At 40.9% G+C, this 15089-nt stretch overlaps 1 protein-coding gene across 1 annotated transcript in view; it reads right to left on the bottom strand.

Annotated features, from left to right (window-relative positions):
- Positions 1-4642: 4642 nt before the first annotated feature.
- Positions 4643-15089, bottom strand: part of LANCL3 (LanC like family member 3) — a 79891-nt gene continuing 69444 nt past the window's right edge. The window contains exons 4-5 of the mRNA XM_075334257.1: positions 7825-8032; positions 4643-7139 (exon numbers count right to left, since the gene is read on the bottom strand). Coding sequence (XP_075190372.1) covers positions 6980-7139; positions 7825-8032 — 368 coding nt within the window. The 3' untranslated portion in view covers positions 4643-6979. The remainder of the gene's footprint in view (positions 7140-7824; positions 8033-15089) is intronic.

Genomic DNA, 15089 nt, shown 5'->3' with positions numbered 1-15089 from the left:
GTCTGTGTCTGCCTTTCACTGGCTGCATTATGACACGCCAACATTCCATATAAGGGCGTGGCTGCGCATTCTTCTGAAGTTCTGGCTGCACTGTGGCTCCCAGCTCCATTCGCTTTAATGGAGGCAGGTTTTTTGGTGAATAATTGTAAAGAGCGGGGTTAAAATTTCCCCTCGAAAAATAGCCTATGACGCTCTCGGGGTCAAGAAGTGTGAGTGTGCAAAATTTTGTGGCTGTAGCTGCGACGGTGCGGATGCCAATCCCGGACATACACATACACACACACATTCAGCTTTATATATTAGACTAGCTGTACTACCCGGCTTCGCCCGGGTTAATAACTGCTGTTAACAAAATAGAATGTATTAACAAAAATTTATTCTGCACACAAAAACCACAAAACAAATAGATAGAAATGTGATTATTAAAAGGCAAAAACTAAGCTAATAGAAGGATTTCACAACATATATTTCAACACCACAGATATTCCACACAGATTTAACATCCTATGACCTCACACATACTGAGAATGTCCTTTGTTGCCTATATTAACCAATCAGAGCTCAGATTAATTAACTGTAGCAAAATAGAAGCTAAGCTGTGATTGGTTGCTATTGGCAGCCTGATAAATCTCCAGGCAACAGAAAGCCCTCCCCCTGACAGTATATATTAGCTCACACATAAACAATATAGATAGGTCATGTGACTGACAGCTGCCGTATTTCCTATGTGGTACATTTGTTGTTCTTGTAATTTGGCTGCTTATTAATCAGATTTTTATTTTTGAAGGATAATACCAGACTTGTGTGTGTTTTAGGGCGATTATGTGGCGAGGTTGGTGTATGTGTGGTGAAATATGTGCTGAGGGTGGTATATGTGTTCAAGCACGTGATAGTGTGTGGCGCATTTTGTGTGTGTGTTCATATGCCAGAGTGTGGTGAGTATCCCATGTCGGGGCCCCACCTTAGCAACTGTACGGTATATACTCTTTGGCACCATCGCTCTCATTCTTTAAGTCCCCCTTGTACACATATGGCAGCTGTCAATTTGCCCCCAACACTTTTCGTTTCACTTTTTCCCCATTATGTAGATAGGGGCAAAATTGATTGGCAAATTGGAACGCACGGGGTTAAAATTTCACCTCACAACATAGCACCCGGCGCTGCCCAGGACAGTAACTGTCTCTCTGTTTCTCTCCCATGCTCTGTCTGTCTCCCACTCTGTATATATCTCTCTGTATCTCTCTCTATCTCTTTGTCTGTCTGTCTCTTTCCCTGTCTGTCTCTTTCTCCATCTGTCTCAATCTCTTTCCCAGTCTGTCTATCTATCTCTTTCCCTGTCTATCTATCTCTGTCACTTTCCCTGTCTGTCACTTTCCCTGTCTGTCACTTTCCCTGTCTTTCCCTGTCAGTCTCTTTCCCTGTCAGTCTGTATCTTTGTCTGTGTCTATCTATTTGTGTCTGTCTCTTACCATGTCTATGTCTGTTTCTTACCCTGCCTGTGTCTGCCTCTTTCCCTGTCTGTCTCTTTCCCTGGCTGCATTGTGACATGCCAACATTCCATATAAGGGCGTGGCTGCGCATTCTTCTGAAGTTCTGGCTGCACTGTAGTTCTGAGCTCCATTCGCTTTAATGGAGGCAGGTTTTTTGGCGAATAACTGTAAAGAGCGGTGTTAAAATTTCCCCTCAAAACATAGCCTATGACGCTCTCGGGGTCCAGAAGTGTGAGTGTGCAAAATGTTGTGGCTGTAGCTGCGACGGTGCGGATGCCAATCCCGGACATACACACACACATACACACACACACACACACACACACACACACATACAGACACATACACACACACATTCAGCTTTATACATTAGATTGTTTGTCAGTTTATCCATTTTAAGTAGATTATATAATCCCCATAATAATAATTTAATCTCTTTAAAGATCCTTAATGGCATTAAAGTGGCAATAAAAATGCATTTTTTATGTAAAAAAAATATATTATTTTAATGGGTTTTCCCAAAATTACAACTAATCATCTATACAGTGTCTAATCGCCATTTGAGAGCGATGTATTTGGTTACATCTGTCAGTCCCATAGACAATGAATGGAGCAGCAGGATGAATGCACTCATACACATATGACATTGTGAATAGATGATAAGTAGTGATGAGCGAGCACTACTATGCTCAGGTGCTTGGTACTCGTAACAAACAGTTAGATGCTCTGATGGGCTTGAGTCGTGTACCCCATGCAAGTCAAAGGGGGAAGTCAAGCATTGTTCCCGAATATCTTTGGGAAAAACACGTGAGTTCCCCGTTGACTTGCATTATACTCGGTACACAAGTCGAGTCCATCAGAGCGTATAACTACTCGTTACGAGTGCCAAGCACCTGAACATGGTAGTGCTCGCTCATCACTAATCTTCCTCTGCCTAAAGGGTGTAAATGACAGGGCACAGGAGGTAGTAAGTGTGAGCAATATCTTTTAAATCCTTTCAAGACCTAGGCCTTCATATCCACAGCAGAATTTCACCCTTAGGAATGGTACATTTGGGTATTTTTACTTCATGTTAATATTTTTTTCTATATTTGCAGCACAAATGGAACTTTTATGTAGTCTCAAAAACAGAACATGTATTTTTTTTCTATAAGGAAAAATGTACACTTTCCTTTTGCTTCCCTTAGTAATTTAACATATTAGGCAATTGGGCTCATTAGACTACAAGCATACAGAATTTTTATAATTCTAGGCAAAAAAAACCGGACTGAGACATCGAGATAAAACAGTGACCAATTGAGCAGATTTAATATGCAGAAATTAGATTATATGCATGGTCTTTGGTGGTACAAGTGTGTTGCAGAAGCATTACACTTTGTATTATTATACAGGTTTGTTATTTTACCATTTATTTTAATTTATTATATTGAGTTTTATTATAATTTTTTTATTTTACATTTTTTTTGTTTTTACTTTATTCTTCTAGGGCTAGAGAGAACTGGGATAACATGACCTCTGTTATTCCAAAATTCCTCTGGATGGTGATCACATATAATAATGATCTACAGTCAGGGCCAGAAATATTTAGACAGTGACACAAGTTTTGTTATTTTAGCTGTTTACAAAAACATGTTCAGAAATACAATTATATATATAATATGGGCTGAAAGTCCACACTCCCAGCTGCAATATGAGAGTTTTCACATCCAAATCGGAGAAAGGGTTTAGGAATCATAGATCTGTAATGCATAGCCTCCTCTTTTTCAAGGGACCAAAAGTAATTGGACAAGGGACTCTAAGGGCTGCAATTAACTCTGAAGGTGTCTCCCTCGTTAACCTGTAATCAATGAAGTCGTTAAAAGGTCTGGGGTTGATTACAGGTGTGTGGTTTTGCATTTGGAAGCTGTTGCTGTGACCAGACAACATGCGGTCTAAGGAACTCTCAATTGAGGTGAAGCAGAGCATCCTGAGGCTGAAAAAAAAAAGAAAAAATCCATCAGAGAGATAGCAGACATGCTTGCAGTAGCAAAATCAACAGTCGGGTACATTCTGAGAAAAAAGGAATTGACTGGTGATCTTGGGAACTCAAAAAGGCCTGGGCGTCCACGGATGACAACAGTGGTGGATGATCGCCGCATACTTTCTTTGGTGAAGAAGAACCCGTTCACAACATCAACTGAAGTCCAGAACACTCTCAGTGAAGTAGGTGTATCTGTCTCTAAGTCAACAGTAAAGAGAAGACTCCATGAAAGTAAATACAAAGGGTTCACATCTAGATGCAAACCATTCATCAATTCCAAAAATAGACAGGCCAGAGTTAAATTTGCTGAAAAACACCTCATGAAGCCAGCTCAGTTCTGGAAAAGTATTCTATGGACAGATGAGACAAAGATCAACCTGTACCAGAATGATGGGAAGAAAAAAGTTTGGAGAAGAAAGGGAACGGCACATGATCCAAGGCACACCACATCCTTTGTAAAACATGGTGGAGGCAACGTGATGGCATGGGCATGCATGGCTTTCAATGGCACTGGGTCACTTGTGTTTATTGATGACATAACAGCAGACAAGAGTAGCCGGATGAATTCTGAAGTGTACAGGGATATACTTTCAGCCCAGATTCAGCCAAATGCCGCAAGGTTGATCGGACGGCGCTTCATAGTACAGATGGACAATGACCCCAAGCATACAGCCAAAGCTACCCAGGAGTTCATGAGTGCAAAAAAGTGGAACATTCTGCAATGGCCAAGTCAATCACCAGATCTTAACCCAATTGAGCATGCATTTCACTTGCTCAAATCCAGACTTAAGACGGAAAGACCCACATACAAGCAAGACCTGAAGGCTGCGGCTGTAAAGGCCTGGCAAAGCATTAAGAAGGAGGAAACCCAGCGTTTGGTGATGTCCATGGGTTCCAGACTTAAGGCAGTGATTGCCTCCAAAGGATTCGCAACAAAATATTGAAAATAAAAATATTTTGTTTGGATTTGGTTTATTTGTCCAATTACTTTTGACCTCCTAAAATGTGGAGTGTTTGTAAAGAAATGTGTACAATTCCTACAATTTCTATCAGATATTTTTGTTCAAACCTTCAAATTAAACGTTACAATCTGCACTTGAATTCTGTTGTAGAGGTTTCATTTCAAATCCAATGTGGTGGCATGCAGAGCCCAACTCGCGAAAATTGTGTCACTGTCCAAATATTTCTGGACCTAACTGTATTAGTATGATTTCCATGAAAGCACTCTTAGCAAGTAATATTGGAAGGACACAAATCATGTTCTCGCAACAGCCTGCTATCCATCATCTGTACAGTTGGATGACATCATAATGTCTCAGGATTTTACAGGAACAGTCCAGACTCCGTGAGATATCTGCCTAACCATGGGGGCTAAATCACTGACATACACTGCCTTATTATAACAATGGAAAGAACTGATGAAATACACCGTTTGATAAGAGAAAGAGAAAGAACTGTGCAGTTATGAATGCACAGATATAGCTGCACAGTCCCTTTCTTTCAGCTCCCTTCACTCATCTCTATCATCAATGCAGAGGGGAAGAAAGAAAGCCTGAACAATCACTGTTCCGATTTCCACTACGGAAGGTGGAAGATAAGGGGCATAAGAAGTCGTTTGAGTGGTCGGGGAGGCATTTCATCAGCATATCGGTCATTAGCAGTTTGTGTGTGATAGAGAATATGAGAAGAGGTCTGTGTGACAAGGAATGTCATGGGTAGGGATAAGCGGACCCGTGGAAGTTTGAGTTAGCCGGGTATGGCTGGACTTTAGTCAGAAGTTCAGTTCGGAACCAGGACTTGACCTTGGACCTCATATAAGTCAATGAAGACCTGACCTTCTGTGCTGTAAAACGATTGTCATTTTTTCAAATCATTTAAAGAAATAATTTTTAAAAAATGTCGTGGGCTCCATCCTTGGATGCTCGGTACTCGTAACAAACAGTTGTAACAAACAGGATGCTCGAACGGGCTCAACTCGTGTACAAAGTATAATAGAAGTCAATGGGGAACTCAAGCATTTTTCTGAGAAATCTTCTGGAAAAATGTTTCAGTTCAACATTGACTTCAATTATACTGAGGTACCACATTTGCGCCTAGCTGAGCCTCCAACTGCTCATTACGAGTACGGAGCACCCAAGCATGGTAGTGCTGGCTCATCACTACTCGCCACACCAGCCATTTAAAGGGATGTTCCCAAGTTTAAAAGTTATCTCCTATCTGATCCCCAGCGATTGGAAAGATGTTGGGTATACACATATGTAAAGTATTTGTTGCAAACATTTGTGCATCAAAAATGTTTCTACTGAAAGGAAAAATGCTAATATAATATAGGCCTTGTTTGATGCGTTTTTTGATGTTGTCACACTGAAGACTTAGCACATTTGTTCCAAGTGACTTTAGTTTACTACTGGTTTTTGGTTTGTGTATGTGCCATTTATCCCCACATACAAGTGCATCTCAATAAATTAGAATATCATCAAAAAGTTAATTTATTTCAGAAATTCAATACAGAAAGGGAATCACATATATTATATAGAGTCATTGCAAAGAGAGTGATCTATTACAAGTGTTTATTTCTGTTAATGTTGATGATTATGGCTTACAGCCAATGAAAACCCAAAAGTCATTATCTCAGAAAATTATAATATTGTATAAGACCAACTGAAAAAATGATTTTAATCTCAGAAATGTTGGCGCCTACTGAAAAGTATGCACAGTAAATGCACTCAATACTTTTTCGGGGCTCCTTTTGTATGAATTACTGCATCAATGTGGTGTGGCATGGAGGCGATCAGCCTGTGGCACTGCTGAGGTGTTATGGAAGCCCAGGTTGTTTTGATAGCAGCCTTCAGCTCATCTGCATTGTATGTTCTGGTGTCTCTCATCTTCCTCTTGACAATACCCCATAGATTCTCAATGGGGTTTAGGTCAGGCGAGTTTGCTGGCCAATCAAGCACAGTGATACTGTGGTTATTAAAGGGAATCTGTCAGGTGTAATATGCACCCAGAACCACGAGCAGTTCTGGGTGCACATTGCTAATCCCTGCCTAACCTTCCCTGTATACACTAGTAGAGATAAAAAGATCTATAGAAAAATAATTTCTAAAGAATTCTAACTGAAATTCATTAACTGTTTTTGATGATATTCTAATTTATGCACATGTATGCCTAGTATTACCGTATTTGAGTACTTATTGCTTTCTTAAGCTTTGTGTTTGTTTTAAACCCTAGACTGCCGTTACGAAAGTTAATAAAATGTAATTACAGTTTTTAAATATTGATGACTGAGATAGTCTTTTTTTTTTTTTTTATTTAGCCATACTGGTTCATTATTTTCTAGAAAGAAAAAGTGCCATCATGTTTTATGTTAGTGCAGTAGCATTTATACAATATATTTACAAAAATGGATGACCTTCCTTTGATTTTCAGCACATAGACACATTTGGAAATATAAATGCTCTACAAGGACTTACACAAAGACACTGAACAATGGAAACTCAGCCTGGTTTGGCTGCAGTAAATCAACCAGAAAGCAGACTGTCCCTGACAAACCTTCATAGAGACTGTAAAGGCTTTCAATAGTGCATGATCCCATTTTGAATTCCTCTGAAGATAGAAATTCTGCAAATCTGGAGAGAAAAATAGATGTACAGGACTATTAAACAAAAATAAGAAAAATTTCTAATACTGGCATATAGTTTAGTATTTCAGCTGAGAACATTAGTGTAGCATGTACTGTAATCCTGAACATGTAATACAAGAATAACTAGAGAATAAAGGCCCCATATACATTAGATAGCTCCCAGCCAAACAGTTATTCAGCCGAAGCTTTCTCTCTCAACTTCCCCTTATATAAGAATCTTCAGTTTGGCCAAACGTTCAGGTGTTTTCAAAGGGTAGAGCGAAGAACACCTCGGCCAAGCCACTCCGGCAGCAGCTTATTTCCTGTCTAACAAAAGGGTCGGACATTAAAATTCAAAGTGTACAACGCTTATGTCCCCTGACATCATTTTGTGGGGGAGTGTTGGGAGACTGATTAATCTGAAGGTCAATTTTTTTAGCGTAATATGATAAGGTCCTTAAAATAGCATGTAGACTGCAGGGTGAAAATAAAAAAGGCAAATTATTTGTTGGCTTAAGACAAGGCCTTTTTATATACCTTATTACAGAACAAAAGATCGAGAGGTGTATATATTTTATGGTTTATTCTTCAAGATGCTATCTGCTCCCAATACAAATTAGTCAAATTTCCAAAAGGATAAATTCATCAACAAAGTCAAGTAAATCACAAACATGAATAGCCATACCACTAACCTCTGGGCTCTGTAGATGTACTTGGAGTTCCCTGTGAGCCTGTACAGTAATAGAAACACATAGGCACTGCCAGCAACTCCATGACATATGCCAGGTCCTTTCTTCAGCAGGCCTTTCTGCCAGGTCAAGTCTCCACAGCGGATACAAGTATCCAGGTAGCATGGCTTCTTTGACAGTAAATATGCTTTTGCAAAAAGATAGGCAATACCTGCAAATGTAAGGACATAACATTGTAGAACTAAAAGGAACTTTTAATCCCTTCTCTCCTGGCCTGGTTTTCACCTTCTTGACCAAATTTTACAATTCTGACCAGTGTCATTTTATGATGTAATAACTGATGTAATATGATTAATAACTATAATAACTATGATGTAATAGCGTTTCAATCGAACCCAGTGATTCGGAGATTGTTTTTTTATGACATATTGGACATTGTGTTACCTTTGAATTTAGGTTGACATTTTTTATGTTTATTTGTGAAAATATTCAAATTTTGGCTAAAATTTTGAAAATGTCACAATTTTTAAACATTCAACTTGTATGCCCTTAAACACGAGAGTTATGTCACACAAAATAGTCAATAAATAATATTTCCCACATGTCTACTTACATCAGCATCATATTTTAAACAATTTTTTTTTTGTTAGGAAGTTACAAGGGTTATAAGAGGCCTTCATCTGCCTCTAAGGCCTGTTTCAGACGTCAGTGATTCTGGTACATATGTGCTAGTTTTTATACGTACCAGAATCACAAACATACGCAGACCCATTATAATCAATGGGTCTGCGCACACATCAGTGATTTTTCACTGACCGTGTCTCGGCGTACACGTGTGTCCGTGATTGCCGAACGGAGACATGTTCGTTTTTTTCTGGCATCACTGATGTCCCACGTACCACACTATGGTGTGATCAGTGAAACACGTACCATAAAAACACGTACATTGAAAAAAAAAAGCATTTTCAACTCACTCGTCTCCAGCGACGCTGCGTTCAGCAGCTGCTCTCTTCTTCTTCCTGGCTGGCTCATTATGGCATGCATATTCATGTATGCAGCCAGAGCCAACCCGGAAGAAGCTGCAGATGTGAGAGACAGTGACGGCTAGATGCTGTGGAGCCGGAGAGTCAGCACGACGGACAGCAGGAGAGGAGACAGGTGAGTTTATCTCCATGTGCAATCACGGAGTACAGATCACGTATCACGGATTGCACATGGACAACCCAAGTGTACCATGAATCACAGCACACGGAGGGACATATGCGTTTTTTACGCGTCACTGAAAAACGTGTGTATTTTTCACTGACATGTGAAACAGGCCTAACAACTGTGGGTGGAGTGGTGCTCCATCTGCAGCTGTTAACCTATTAAATGCTGCTGTCAGTCTCTGACAGCGGCATTTAATGCTCACTGGCAGGGGAGGCACGCTGTTCTGAGCACTCATCAGCGCTCCCATGACATGATTGCGGGACGCCCATGTGTTGTCATGACAGCTAGAGGTCAGCTGATCATCACAGTACTGATCATCACTGATCATCACAGTGCCTGTCATCACAGTACTCCTGTGAAAACCAACCTGTGGCCGGCGTTCATAGGAGACTGTGATTTCTTCAATATACAGTGTATAGCATAGCCACAACAATATAGAACAAGCAATCAGACTATTGTAGGTTCAAGTCCACTAAGGGGGCTATTACCTATAGTACAAAATAGAAATAAAATGTTATGAAAAAAGATACAAATTTAAATCACCCCCCTTTTACCACATTAAAAAATAAAAACAAAATCCCCCTAATACACATATTTCGTATCGCTGTGTTCTGTTCATAAATGTCTGATCTATCAAAATATAAAATAAATTAATCTGATTGGTTAAAAGTATAACGAGAAAAAAAAAAAATCAAAACACCAGAAATGCAATTTGACTGCTGCCACAATGAAAAAAAAAATGTAATAACAAACGATCAAAACAACAAATACTATTAACCCCAAAATAATATCAATAAAAACATCAGCTCTGGGCACAAAACAAAAAACCCACTCAACGCCATAGCCCAAAAATTGAAAATATTACAGCTCTCAGAAAGTTGTGACACCAGTAAGATTTTTAGATTTTTTTTTTCTTAAAAATTTTGGAATACACTTACACCATTTAAATAAAACACAAACTATACGTAATAGTACTGACCTAGAGAATCATATTGCAGGTCAGTTTTATAGTAAAATGAACACTGTACATAAAATATAAACCAAAAATAAATTTGCAGAATTCATTTATTGTTTTTGCTATTTTACCACACTTGGATTTTTTTTCCTGCTTATCATTACATCATATGATAAAATGGATGGTGCAAGTTTTAACCATCCGTATGGCATCCATTTTTCTTGTATGCAAATATAATTCCCAGTTTTTACTATCCATTAAACAGTAAGACATGTTTAGCACTCGAATGACACGGATAGCAGCTGTATATCAGCCAATTTTTTTTATGCTCCCATTGTTTTACACATGAGAGATTAATCCGATACTTGGATCAAAAATCGAACGTGTTTCTCATGCCTACAGACTATATTGTGTACATGTTCTTTCCAAAAAAAAACATCTGAATGATGTCTAAGTGACAGATTTTTGTTGGCGACTCATTAGACATTATCTACAGTTAGGTCCAGAAATATTTGGACAGTGACACAATTTTCGCGAGTTGGGCTCTGCATGCCACCACATTGGATTTGAAATGAAACCTCTACAACAGAATTCAAGTGCAGATTGTAACGTTTAATTTGAAGGTTTGAACAAAAATATCTGATAGAAATTGTAGGAATTGTACACATTTCTTTACAAACACTCCACATTTTAGGAGGTCAAAAGTAATTGGACAAATAAATCAAACCCAAAAAAAATATTTTTATTTTCAATATTTTGTTGCGAATCCTTTGGAGGCAATCACTGCCTTAAGTCTGGAACCCATGGACATCACCAAACACTGAGTTTCCTCCTTCTTAATGCTTTGCCAGGCCTTTACAGCCGCAGCCTTCAGGTCTTGCTTGTTTGTGGGTCTTTCCGTCTTAAGTCTGGATTTGAGCAAGTGAAATGCATGCTCAATTGGGTTAAGATCTGGTGATTGACTTGGCCATTGCAGAATGTTCCACGTTTTTGCACTCATGAACTCCTGGGTAGCTTTGGCTGTATGCTTGGGGTCATTGTCTATCTGTACTATAAAGCGCCGTCCGATCAACTTTGCGGCATTTGGCTGAATCTGGGCTGAAAGTATATCCGGTACACTTCAGAATTCATCCGGCTACTCTTGTCTGCTGTTATGTCATCAATAAACACAAGTGATCCAGTGCCATTCAAAGCCATGCATGCCCATGCCATCACGTTGCCTCCACCATGTTTTACAGAGGATGTGGTGTGCCTTGGATCATGTGCCGTTCCCTTTCTTCTCCAAACTTTTTTCTTCCCATCATTCTGGTACAGGTTGATCTTGGTCTCATCTGTCCATAGAATATTTTTCCAGAACTGAGCTGGCTTCATGAGGTGTTTTTCAGCAAATTTAACTCTGGCCTGTCTATTTTTGGAATTGATGAATGGTTTGCATCTAGATGTGAACCCTTTGTATTTACTTTCATGGAGTCTTTTCTTTACTGTTGACTTAGAGACAGATACACCTACTTCACTGAGAGTGTTCTGGACTTCAGTTGATGTTGGGAACGGGTTCTTCTTCACCAAAGAAAGTATGCGGCGATCATCCACCACTGTTGTCATCCGTGGACGCCTAGGCCTTTTTGAGTTCCCAAGCTCACCAGTCAATTCCTTTTTTCTCAGAATGTACCCGACTGTTGATTTTGCTACTCCAAGCATGTCTGCTATCTCTCTGATGGATTTTTTCTTTTTTTTCAGCCTCAGGATGTTCTGCTTCACCTCAATTGAGAGTTCCTTAGACCGCATGTTGTCTGGTCACAGCAACAGCTTCCAAATGCAAAACCACACACCTGTAATCAACCCCAGACCTTTTAACTACTTCATTGATTACAGGTTAACGAGGGAGACGCCTTCAGAGTTAATTGCAGCCCTTAGAGTCCCTTGTCCAATTACTTTTGGTCCCTTGAAAAAGAGGAGGCTATGCATTACAGAGCTATGATTCCTAAACCCTTTCTCCGATTTGGATGTGAAAACTCTCATATTGCAGCTGGGAGTGTGCACTTTCAGCCCATATTATATATATATAATTGTATTTCTGAACATGTTTTTGTAAACAGCTAAAATAACAAAACTTTTGTCACTGTCCAAATATTTCTGGACCTAACTGTATATACAGATTTGCATAACAGCTTAATAATTCCATGGATCTAGTCTCCTGGGACTTACGTAACCTTCGATCCTCGCAAGATCTCCTTCTCTACTCCCCTCTCATCTCCTCTTCCCACCATCGCATCCAAGATTTCTTGCGTGCCTCCCCCATACTCTGGAATACTCTGCCACAACACATCAGACTCTCGCCTACCTTGACAAGTTTCAAAAGGAACCAACCTCTTCCGACAAGCCTACAACCTGCCGTAACTCTGTCTGATACAGCACCGCACGACCAGCTCTACCCTCACCTACTATATCCTCACCCATCCCTCATAGACTGTGACACCTCCCGGGCAGGGACCTCTGTCCTCCTGTACCTGTCTGTGCCTTGTTTTGTTTATGATTATTGTACCTGTCCCTATTTTGTATACCCCTTTCACATATAAAGCGCCATGGAATAAATGGCTCTATAATAATAATAATAATTATTATTATTATTATTATTAATAATAATAATAATAATAATAATCTAACTCCCCAGCTTTCTATTCTTAACCATTTAGCTGACATTGGATAATGGGATTAAAAACCATGCTGCCGTTGAGTGAGGAGTGAAGCAAGTCCTAAAAGATGATTTTATTGAACACGTTAGGAGTGAAATTCATTCATCAGAATGGTGATTGTGTCCTGATAGAGTTTCTCTCCAAAACGCGTTGAATAAAATTGTGGCGCCCTGGACAAGCCAGGACGTCACAAGCACTATACCAACACACCCCACACTCCCGGTCAGGCACACCGAAGTCAGACAAAAACCCTTGTTGCCTCCCTCCAGGGGCTGATGTTCACACCAGGGGATGGGCCAGGCGGTTGGTCCCGCCCACCGAGGAGTTCACAGTCCTGGAGGCGGGAAAAGAGTGAGTTTAGTTGGGAAGTGAAAGTGAGAGGAAGGAAAGTGGTAAACGAGCAGACAGAAGTTGGTCCGGGTGTGTGGCCCGGACGGATCAGCAAGGTTGGCAGACGGTGGTGACCGTCTGCAGGAAAGGTCTATTGGAGCTAGCCGTAAGCACCGTGGACGGGCGGTGGCCCGGCGGTACCGGACCGGTACGCAAAGAGAAGGACCCCGGCAAGGCTAGGAGTCACCGTGAATTTGTCAAATCCGTTAGCGAAGGGAACCTCCTGGGTTTCCCAGCAGCCAAGTCCCGACAGAAGGAAACAGTCCAACCGAGAGAGGGAAACACAGTCACCGCCAAGGCTAAAGTTCCCAGGGCCAGAGCCTGCGGGCAAAAAGGGCTCCTTCAGCAACCTTCAAGCTGGGGAGCGGGTTACCGGTGGGAACCCATTGGAACCGTACACACTACACAGGTGCAGGGAAAGGCAGTCACCATCAACCTGCCGGGAGGAGAAACACTGCAGCCGTCTGTGGGACCCGTCCATCCAGCCGTTTGTTTTACCGGAGACTCTGTGTACATCATTGGCTGAGTGAGTACCACCGTGCTGTGCGGCACAGCACTGCCCCCGCGACCCTGCACCTCGCCAGGCCCCGTAACCCGCCTGCAATCCATCCCCACCCCATCACCGGGCCCTGGGACAACCAACCCCCCTACCCACGGAGGGGAGAACTAACATCCAGGCTGCTCCCTGTCATCGCTCCCGGGATCCCCGTCCAGAGCAGCGGTGGTGTCACCAATCTCACCACAACCGTGGTTGGCGTCCTGGACAATATCAAATCCCCACAATCAATCCCCACCCTTTTCACTCACGGGCGAGGAACGCCGCTCGAGTCCCCGGGATCCGGCCCACCGCTCAAGCCACCACCGAGCAGCAGCCGCAGCAGCAGCGGCCGGACCCGAGCAGTGGGAGAGCGCAGCGTCCCCTCCTCCGCCCGCGACAAAATTACCTTTTAGGACTAGATATCCATTGTCAGCTATCTGCATCTCCATTGCATGCAGCAGCCATTCACGCACATCAGTAGTTGTGTCTCACACAACCAGTCCAGGTGATCAATTCCATTGTTTCTCACCCAGGTCACACCACAGCCAAAACCCTATTTGCGCAGTGTTTTCTCCTCATTAATCTTAACCATACATAAATTATTTTTTAAATCTCTCATATAATTTGTGTGATTAACTGTTTAAGTTACATATATAATTTTGTCATCATTAATTTATGTATTAATCTCATGATTTTATATATGAAGGTTCAGATTCAAGTATTGAAGATATTGTAAGTACACATATAATATGTCCATTAATTTCCCTGCAGACTGTGAGCCCTCGCGGGCAGGGTCCTCTCTCCTCCTGTACCAGTATGTGCCTTGTGTTGCTCATGATTATTGTACTTGTCTTTATTATGTGTACCCCTTTTCACTTGTAAAGTGCCATGGAATAAATGGAGCTATAAATAATAATAATAATAATAATAATAATAATAATGCATTTAGATACTCCTTGCAGTAGTAATCAAGAGGGGCATCTATCATGGAAAGAATGACCCCGATACCGCAGGAAGCGTATTTCTAACAGTACAGTATATATTCAGCATGTAATATACAATAAGGTGCATACAGGACAGTACTTGTGCTTGATGTGAAGCCCAGCGATTCCTCCCTGCTATGTGTACCAGGCTTTACAATTACGCTCATTTACAGAATATTATCTTGTCTTACTGGCAAAAAAGAGATTAATTGGGAAACAGAGCACAGCGACAGATCTAATTGTTTTACTCTCAAGCCTTAATAGGGTTTAATTGGCACAATATGCGGGTTGGAAATTTAATGAGATTAACTCATTCTTTGCTAGTAATCATATCTGTAATATCATTTAGTTTAATGCAGAGGCTATTAAGACAAAACAGATTATTTTATGTCATCTAAACCAGTGAGATAGTGGTTATTGTACTTCCATAGCTGACGATAATTACAATGTTACTAATCTACATGCTTTAATCTTCAGTGTTGATAACAACCATTCCTGAA

This window comes from Anomaloglossus baeobatrachus, chromosome 2, assembly GCF_048569485.1.
Source record: "Anomaloglossus baeobatrachus isolate aAnoBae1 chromosome 2, aAnoBae1.hap1, whole genome shotgun sequence".
Classification (NCBI taxonomy): Eukaryota; Metazoa; Chordata; class Amphibia; order Anura; family Aromobatidae; genus Anomaloglossus; species Anomaloglossus baeobatrachus.
This window is presented reverse-complemented; position numbering and strand designations above follow the sequence as displayed.